Here is an 8343-nt window from a genome sequence, read left to right on the forward strand (position 1 = left end):
CCCCGAGCCGCCGGCCAGGCACTTCCCTTCCCGGGCTCCAGCTGCTCTGCTCTGCTCCTCCCCTCTCAGACTTTAAGAGCCGAACTGCCTGAGCCAGTGCTACCGGCTTCGGGCAGCTCCCGCTGCCTCTGGACCCCGAGCCACGGGCCAGGCACTTCCCTTCCCGGTTCCAGCTGCTCTGCTCCGGCGGCTCGGGGAAGCGCCGGCCGGGGGCGCAGGGTCTGGGGGCTGCCCGGCAAACCGTGAAGCCGGTAGCGCTGGGGCAGCCCTTTCCCCCTGGCTGGGAGTGGGAGGGAGGAGGGGGCGAAGTTAGGGCGGGGGAAGGGGTGGAGTTGGGGCGGGGCTAGGGGGAGGGGAAATGGGCGGGGCCAGGGCCCGTGGAGGGTCCTCTTTTTTTATTTATTAGACATGGTAACCCTACTGCTGACTGAATCCTCCTGTTCTCTCCAGAACGGGTCCAGCCTTGCCAGCAGCAGGACAAGCGTCCCCTTCCCATGTGCCTCAGCCCTGCCTGGTCAGACGCCATCACCCGTCAGTCCTTGGCCTCCCAGGCTGCCAGTGATGGGAGCAACTCTGGGTGGTGGCTCGGGTGACACAGACACCAGACCACTAGGAATTGGGTGCAGCCCTGTGGGACAGGAGAGTCTCGCAGAGGGCACTTGGGGGACTCTCCTGCCCTTCCCAAGAGCAATAGCACCCTGTCCTAAGAACATAAGTCTGGGATGAGGCAAAGCTTGTCATTAATTAGCCTGGCTAAAGAGCTGGGTGGAGCTGCTCCGGGGACAAGCTGGCTCGCTCCTGCTCATGGAGGTGAATTCATCTCCCTTCCCAGGAGCATCTGCTCTCCCTTTCATTCCCCACCAGGCAACTTGTGCCATGCCAGCGAATGGCCACAGGATGGGAATGAGGCCTGGGCCCCGCCCCAATCTCCTGAGTCTAATGCAGCTGCTCACCTTGTCCCCCATCAGCTGCTGGGTTTCCCCCAGGAGGGAGTAGGTGACAGGGAGAGAGACACACACACATTTGTCCTTCTGGTTGCAGGGCTTGTGTCCTTCCAATCCCATTGGTGGCTGCACAGTGGGCAGAGTCCTCGCTGCGTGCCCGGCCCAACAGAATTGCAGGGCGTGGTGTGGAACACAGAAAGAGATAGAGAGACTCATCCTCCAGCCGGGGTCAGTCTGAGAGAACTTGGCTGGGGTCCCAGTCTCACTCTTCTAGCGGGTGCTATTTCCCAGCTGGGTTCCTTACCCCTCTGGTGCAGCAGCAGCTGGTAGAGCCGGTAAACCCCCTCCCTGGCCTGCCGGCTGATGTCCTCGTCTGGGTCACCGACGAACAGAGCCAGCTGTGCCATGTGGTGACCCATCCTGGGGAATTCCGCTGAGTTCTAATGGACGGGAGAGGGAGAGGGGACTCCATCAGCATTTTCCTGTCAGCTCCCAGTCCCCCCCGGGCCAGGACTCTCCTTCCCCTCAGCCCCTCTGCAGGAGATGCTAGAGCCAGACCCTTAATTTCCTCTGCCCCCAAGGAAGCCTGGAGCACAGGGCTGTGGGCAGGGCCCTCCATGAGGACTTGCTTCCCCAGCTGCTCCAGGATGACAGGGAGGCATGAACCTGGAGCACAGTCCCCTTAAAAGCCCGGAGTCACCACTTAACTAGGACAAGAAGAACTTGACTCAAGCCAGGCTCACTCTCTGTTCTGACTCTGCCTCCCCAAGAGGAACACTCCTAACCCACAGCCCCTGCAGCAGCAGATCCTACAGGCCGTCGGAGCCAGATCACCTACGCCTGGAGTCAGGAAGCTGGGGTCAGAGGTCACTTATGTCAAACTCAGGGAGGGTGATGGTGAATCTGAGCAGGACCGTGCTGCTCTTAACGGCCCTGGCTCTCTCTCGCGGCACCCTGGACACGATCCAGTAGTTAATGTGCTGTGGGGAAAGGAGGCAGATCAGGATCAATGGGCAGGTGCACGTATTGTGGAAATGAGACACAGACACACACCCATCCCCAGGGGGCTGAGACATTGTGCGCAGGGTGGAATATCTGATTCATTGATTGCAGAGCTTTGGAAGGGGATTGTTGCCCGCAGGACGATTCTTGAATCCTGCAGGTCACAACTTGTCATTGTCTCTCTAGACTGGAACAATGTTCAGTGTCGGGGCTGGTCCCATCCTCCCTGCACTCCTGATTCCTGAACAATCCCCTCAGAAATCTCAGGGCCCGTCGGAGAGATGGGCTGATTCTCTGGGGCCCTCCTGTTTCTCTAGGAAGGAGCCTGTGACTCTTCTCTGAGGACCCTCTTCTGGATCTCCCAGGAGGGGTTTAGACTCTCACTCCCCAAGCCAGCCAGGGGCCCTGTGGTTAGTGCTCAACACAACCAGGCAGAGCTCTGGCTTTAAGTCCCAGCTCCTTCCTCTGTCCTTTAAGGAGGAAGGGCCTGACACTGCATTGCACTGACTGCCCTGACCAAGGATGCCCACTGGGGGCTCAGCTAGGAGGACAGACTGGAAAATGGATCTAAGAGTGAAGGTAAAATTGCCCCCACCCCTCTCATCGGGCTCACCTCCAAGATGTACTGGAGCCTGTCGGTGTCTGGGGACTCTGCCAGCAGGTTCCCCAGCATGGCGTCCAGGAGGTCTGGCAAGACCCTAGGCAGATCCTGAAAGCAAGGGAGAGCCATGGGTCAGAGTTAGGGAAACTGGGGCTACACCTGCCACAGGATGGGAAGTGGGGTCTCTGGGAAGCACTGGTGAGACCCCAAACACATATCCTGGCCTCTCTCATTCACATCCCACTGCAGGCAATTAGCAAGGATTCATGGCAGGATGACAGCTGGCTCTTCAATCCATGACTTTAGCTGATCTACCTGCACTTGGGTGGTGTCCTTCTCCATGCCCAGGGTGAAGACGGCGTGCAGGGCAGCTCGGAGGAGGTGGGTCTCCAGCTCTGGCTCCAGGGCAGGTGTCATGGTGCTGGCAAGAGAGAGGAGCCGGCATTAGACTGTGCAGTGCGGGGATGGGACTGGCACCAACATGCAGGTGAAACTGCAGGGAAATAGGCACAGGCTGGCGAGAATGGAAACTGAGGCACCGAGCCAGGGAATGACAAGGCCAATGTTTCTCAGACAGACAGTGGCAGGACAGGAATAGCACCTGTTCCCTGGACCCTGCTGCCCCTCCTGTATCTGATCCTGGGTGTGAGCCTCTCCCCAAAGCCGTTGCAATGTTACTGGAGTGAAAAGAACAGCCCAGCCAGGAGAGAGTGAACCTTCCCCCCACCTCTGCCAGAGGAGCCACCCTTGGGCGGTGACCTGGGAGTGGGAGGGGCAGTGACTCCCAGCCCTGGGCCTGAGCAGCACTGGGGTTAGGGGAACCGGGCGGGAGGGTCTCGGTACCTGAGGTTGCCCACAGCAATCAGGGAGTTAGCGAGGACGGCGCCGGGTGGAGAGTTATCAGGCAGCTCCTCAATGAGCTCCTGTGAGACCCAACGGAGACAAAGGAGCGTGTGAGATTCGGGCCACACTGACACTTCTCAGTGAGGAGATTACACAGCCAGGGCCCCACACAGCCAGCAGGATCCCCGCACCTGCCCCCCGCTCCTCCGATTCCTGCCCAATAGTGACCACTCTCCGAGTTTCTCCCGTCTCTTCTCCCCAGTCTTCAGCCCCAGCAATCCCTGCCCTCTGCTGCCCCTCCAGCACCAACAATCCCCAATCCATTGGCCTGGGGAGACCCCTGCCCCTCCCATGTCTCTGTCTTTCCTCCAGCTGCTGGGCGCCGTGTCTCGCTCACCACAATCCTCTCCGCCACAGCCGCCTTGCAGCAGTGCGGCTCCAATGTGTCCTGCCCTCTCTGCTGTGCGAGACGCGGGGTGGATGGCGAGCAGGAACACGAGCTGCTGGGCCTCCTCCTGCACCCACCAAGAGTGGGGTTAGGGGAGAGAGAGCCAGTTAGCCAGGGACCTCCCTGTCCCCACACAGCAGCTGCAGGACTCAGGCCTGAATGGGGGATAGTGGGGACCCGCCCATTGTCCAAATCACCCACCACTCCACCACAAGCAGGGTCAGGAACTGGGACAGTGCCTGTGGGGGGAGGAGACCCGGCTGGTGTGTGACAGACACCCCCACCTCTGGGGTCCCAGATCATGGAGGAGAAAGGTCCCCATTAGGGCTGGTGGATCATCAGGGACAAGACCCTCTGCAGGGGGTCAGGTGCTGGGAAGGGGCAGGACAGTCTCGGTTCCAGCACAGCTGGGGTACGTTTGTACCTTTTCTCCGCCTTGGAGCTGCTCTCGGCTGTTATTGAGAGCAGCCTCCTCTGTGGCCACGTCCACCCATTCCTCCTCCTCGTCCCCTGAGTCCCTGGCGGTCCCTGCACCAGGGAGAGAAGGGGACAGGGTGACGCCTGCTGCCACTTGGGGGAAGGACAGGGGCACGATGGGGCAATGTGTCCCTTTCCCACCTCCGGGACCCAGGGCAGATCGGGCTCCACACTCCCCCCTCTCAGTGATTCCTTCAGCCCCCAACTCCTTCAGGAGCCCATAGCAAAGAGACCCCCCCACGCTGTCCTGGACTCCCTGGGAGGTTCCTCCCCCCAACTGGAGCACCAAGGACCAAAGTGGCAGCATCTAGTGTTAGTGGGGTTCATGTGGCTCAAGCCAGACCCCTGGGCTGGGGACCCGCCCCCATAGCACTGATCGAGGGCCTGGGCCCAGGGTGTTCACAGCCCCGCCCTCACCTCTCTCTGAGCCCAGCCTGACACCTCACCTAGAACAAAGCAGCGGCGCCCATCAGCCTCGCTGCTGCCCGAGTCCCAGGCACTGCTGCTGTCCCATGGGGAGCGGGCCGAGCTGCTGGTGGTGGGACAGGGATCCTCCACCTCCTGCCCTGGGGAGGCTGGAAGGTCCTCAGTGACCGGGCAGGGCGATGCCTCCTGCTGGGAATCAGGGCTGGGCTCCTGGGGCCGCTGCTGCCCACACAACATGCCCCAGAGTCACCCTGCCCGGCTCGCCTCCTGCGCTGGGTCCTGCCTGCCCAGCCGCAGCCTGGCCCAGCTCCATTTCGACCTGGCCTCTCCCACCTCGGCGCCTGCGCTGGGAGCGGGTTTTCTCCGCCAGAAGGCTGGGCACTCCCACCTCCTGGCCTGGCCGGGAGCTCCTTCCCCGCCAGTGGGGACGGAGGAGCCGCTGTGCTCCTGGGGAAGATGGCAGCTGCTTCCCTCAGACTCTGGGGCCACCTGCAGAGCCTTCTTCCTGAACATCCTCAGGAGCCTGGCCATCCTGGAACTGAGCGGGGAGCGGGCGTGAGTCTGGGGTCAAGGCAGCCTCTAACTAACCAGCCTGTTTGGTCCCTCCCCATCTCTGCCCCAGCCAGAGCAGCTCCTCCTCCCACCATAGGGGTGCATGTAATGCAATCTACACGCACTGGCAGGAGTTCATTGCATGATCTGCTTCCTGCTGTTTGGTTCTGGGCTGTTGGAGTACGGGCTTGCAAGCATCTGTGCACACATATTATACTAATTGCATCTAGACCACATCTCCCTAGTTTGTTTGTGAGAATGTCCTTATTAACACCAAGATGGATCACATCTACTGTTTACCCACCTCCACTAGGCCCGTAACCCTGCCAAAGAAGGAGCTAGGATTGGTTTGGAATGATTTGTTCTTGACAAGTCCATGCTCACTAGTCCTAAGAACCAAATTGTCCTGCAGGTGCTGACAAACTGATTGTTTAATAAGGAGTTCCAGTATCTTTCCAGGTATGTTAATGGATGGGAAGACGTTCTTTTTCAGGGATCTCTGACGAGAACTGGGGCACAGCACTTAGTTTGTTGAGGCCATAAAATGGAGACAGGCACCTCTTCTCTCCTCCCAGCACCCCAGATACCTAAAAAGGTGGGACTCACATCCCTCAATGGGCTTTAAAAAAGACAATGGTTACAATGTGGCCCCGACCATTTCTGGTTTCTGCAGACTAGATGTTTTAGCAAAGTTTAGAATTCCTTGGTGCTCAACACCGTGAAACTCCCCTTTCTCCTTCACAAAGGGCTTTAACGCCCCTTATCTCACCGAGGCTCTGGACTGCCCAAAGTTGGAGAATTGTCCCTGTTCCCATTGCAGAGCACCCCCCACGACACACACACAGAGTCCTCCTGGTGGTGGGAGGGGAACAGAGGAAAGGACAGAAGATGTAAGAGATGAAGAGAAAGGAGGGAGGGGTGGAGGAAAAGGTAAAACAAAAAGGACAAACCCTAATATCCCCAGTGATTCTAAGGGACAAAATCCCAGGTGGGGAATAAAATTCGACCACCTTAAGCTAGTGTTTTCCATGCCTAGAATTCAGCTGGCGCCAGATGCATAAGACTGAACAGGTTCCAAACCTCTCGGAGGCTCTTACCTTCTAAACAGGGATGTCTGTTTTCTAGTAAAATCAGGAAAAACAAAAGAGAAAACTCAAAAGAGGTTCCTCCTGGTGCTCATATACGTGAACCTAAATACTCTCTCAGTCCTCAAAGAGAGAGACCTCGAGAAGGAGACTTGCTGAAGCAAAGCTACAGGGGACTCTGAGGTTTCCCTGGCCCTGCGCCCCTGTCCTGCCTGGCTGATGTCAGCATCTCTCTGTGAGGTCACCACCTCCCCAGCACCTTTGACCAATAGGCTGAAGTCCTGCAAAAGGCCTTTGTGATGTCACTGCCACACCCACCCCTCCCCTGCAGTGCTAATGTTCTGCCGCAGGCCAGACACTTTGGAGGTTTGAGCTACTCCCTGTGGATCACCCCACTCAATGAGTGTTCATTCTAGGAAGCAAGCCAGCTAGACAGTAAAACATCACAAGCTGCTCCCAATACTACACTCGGTTTCTCAGAAATGAGTAGACTTTATGGGCAGAAGAGACAGTTAGAGCATCTAATCTGACCCCCTGCATATCACAGGCCTCCTGTCTACCACAATAGCTACTGTTGGGGTAAACACATTCCAGAAAGGCATCTAGTCTTTATTAAATGACATCAAGAGACGGAGAATCCACCACTTTCCTTGGTAGCTTCTTCCTGTGGTCAATCATCCTCGCTGTTGAATATTTGTGCCTTATTTGTCATAGGAATTTGTCTCTTTTCACCTTCCAGCCATTCCCAAAGGGTCTTATGTAAATTAAGTTGTCATGGGATAAGAGGGAAGATCCTTTCATGAATTGAGAACTGGTTAAAAGAAAGGAAACAAAGGGAAGGAATAAATGGTAAATTTTCAGAATGGAGAGGGGTAACTAGTGGTGTTCCCCAAGGGTCAGTCCTAGGACCAATGCTATTCAACTTATTCATAAATGATCTGGAGAAAGGGGTAAAAAGTGAGGTGGCAAAGTTTGCAGATGATACTAAAGTGCTCAAGATAGTTAAGACCAAAGCAGACTGTGAAGAACTTCAAAAAGCTCTCACAAAACTAAGTGATTGGGCAACAAAATGGCAAATGAAATTTAATGTGGACAACGTAAAGTAATGCACATTGGGAAAAATAACCCCAACTATACATACAATATAGCGCACAAGCGACCAGGGAGCTTTGCGAACAGGGGCTGCTAACAGGGAGTTTCGCAAGGGAGTTCTCCAGGTGAAGGAGGAGCAATACAGCACCCTTTTGGGGTAAGTGACTGTCTGTAGTGTGTGTTTGTTTGTGTTTGAGGGTTACTTGCTGTGAGCTGAGCTTGTGTTTGTCAGTCTGTTTGTTTGTTTTGGTTGGTTGAAGGACCGTGTGCTGTGGCTGGCAGTTGGAAGGTTTGAAAGCTAGAAGTCTCTGGTAAGTGGCTGAGCCTTTATCAGTGGGCGGGGCATTCATACAGGCCAGGGCTTTATAAAGCAGCGCACAAGCGACCAGGGAGCTTTGCGACCAGGGGCTGCTAACAGGGAGTTTCGCAAGGGAGTTAGGAAGGGGGCGAGGGTCCCTTGCCAGTTCCGTCTGTTTTCTCTTGATTCCCCTTAATACCTATAAAGCAACTACATTCATAACTTTTCGCTTAAACAACCCTTTCAGCTGACAGGGGGCTGCAGACAGGAGTTTGACAGAGGGAGGCTTACGATGGTTAGGAAGACCCGCAACACCTGTGCCAGCACTGCTACTGTCTCCTCCACCTGTGCCTGTAGCCAGACAGAGTGCCTAAGCATGGATGCCTCTACCCAGATCCTGGTGTGGTTTTGCAAAGACTGTAACTTGCAATTTCCACTTACTGATATCCAGGCTGGGGGGACCATCCAATGTGAGAGGTGCCTGCTGGTGGAATCTCTCAGGCAGCAGGTGGGAGAGCTACAGGAGGAGGTGGCTAGGTTGAGGAGCATCCGTATCCATGAGCAATTCCTCGACA

General features: G+C 56.3%; 1 protein-coding gene across 4 annotated transcripts; it reads right to left on the reverse strand.

The window, feature by feature from the left end:
- Positions 1–361: 361 nt before the first annotated feature.
- Positions 362–4996, reverse strand: LOC117888296 (maestro heat-like repeat-containing protein family member 1). 4 transcript variants are annotated; one of them, XM_034791560.1, is made up of 7 exons: positions 4762–4996; positions 4263–4366; positions 3391–3470; positions 2863–2968; positions 2560–2655; positions 1783–1924; positions 1333–1384 (listed from the first exon to the last, which is right to left on the reverse strand). In XM_034791560.1, the coding sequence occupies exons 1-6, from the start codon at positions 4976–4978 to the stop codon at positions 1805–1807; spliced, it is 723 nt and encodes a 240-aa protein (XP_034647451.1). In that variant the 5' UTR covers positions 4979–4996; the 3' UTR covers positions 1333–1384; positions 1783–1804. The 4 variants fall into 4 exon arrangements, with proteins under 4 accessions (XP_034647450.1, XP_034647452.1, XP_034647451.1 ...); XM_034791559.1 differs by lacking the exon at positions 1783–1924 and having other exon boundaries at positions 362–1384; XM_034791562.1 differs by lacking the exon at positions 2863–2968.
- Positions 4997–8343: the final 3347 nt, after the last annotated feature.

The sequence above is a fragment of the Trachemys scripta genome, chromosome 15 (genome assembly GCF_013100865.1).
Source record: "Trachemys scripta elegans isolate TJP31775 chromosome 15, CAS_Tse_1.0, whole genome shotgun sequence".
In the NCBI taxonomy this organism is placed as follows: Eukaryota; Metazoa; Chordata; order Testudines; family Emydidae; genus Trachemys; species Trachemys scripta.

What these genes read in the sequence shown, in the direction of transcription:
- LOC117888296 (XM_034791559.1), bottom strand. Translation starts at nt 4,978, where the DNA reads ATGTTGTGTGGGCAGCAGCGGCCCCAGGAGCCCAGCCCTGATTCCCAG. An exon ending in AGGACACCACCCAAGTGCAG is followed by an intron (nt 2,656 to 2,862) that starts GTAGATCAGCTA and finishes CCTTGCTTTCAG; the next exon opens with GATCTGCCTAGGGTCTTGCC. An exon ending in GGCTCCAGTACATCTTGGAG is followed by an intron (nt 1,385 to 2,559) that starts GTGAGCCCGATG and finishes CCCGTCCATTAG; the next exon opens with AACTCAGCGGAATTCCCCAG.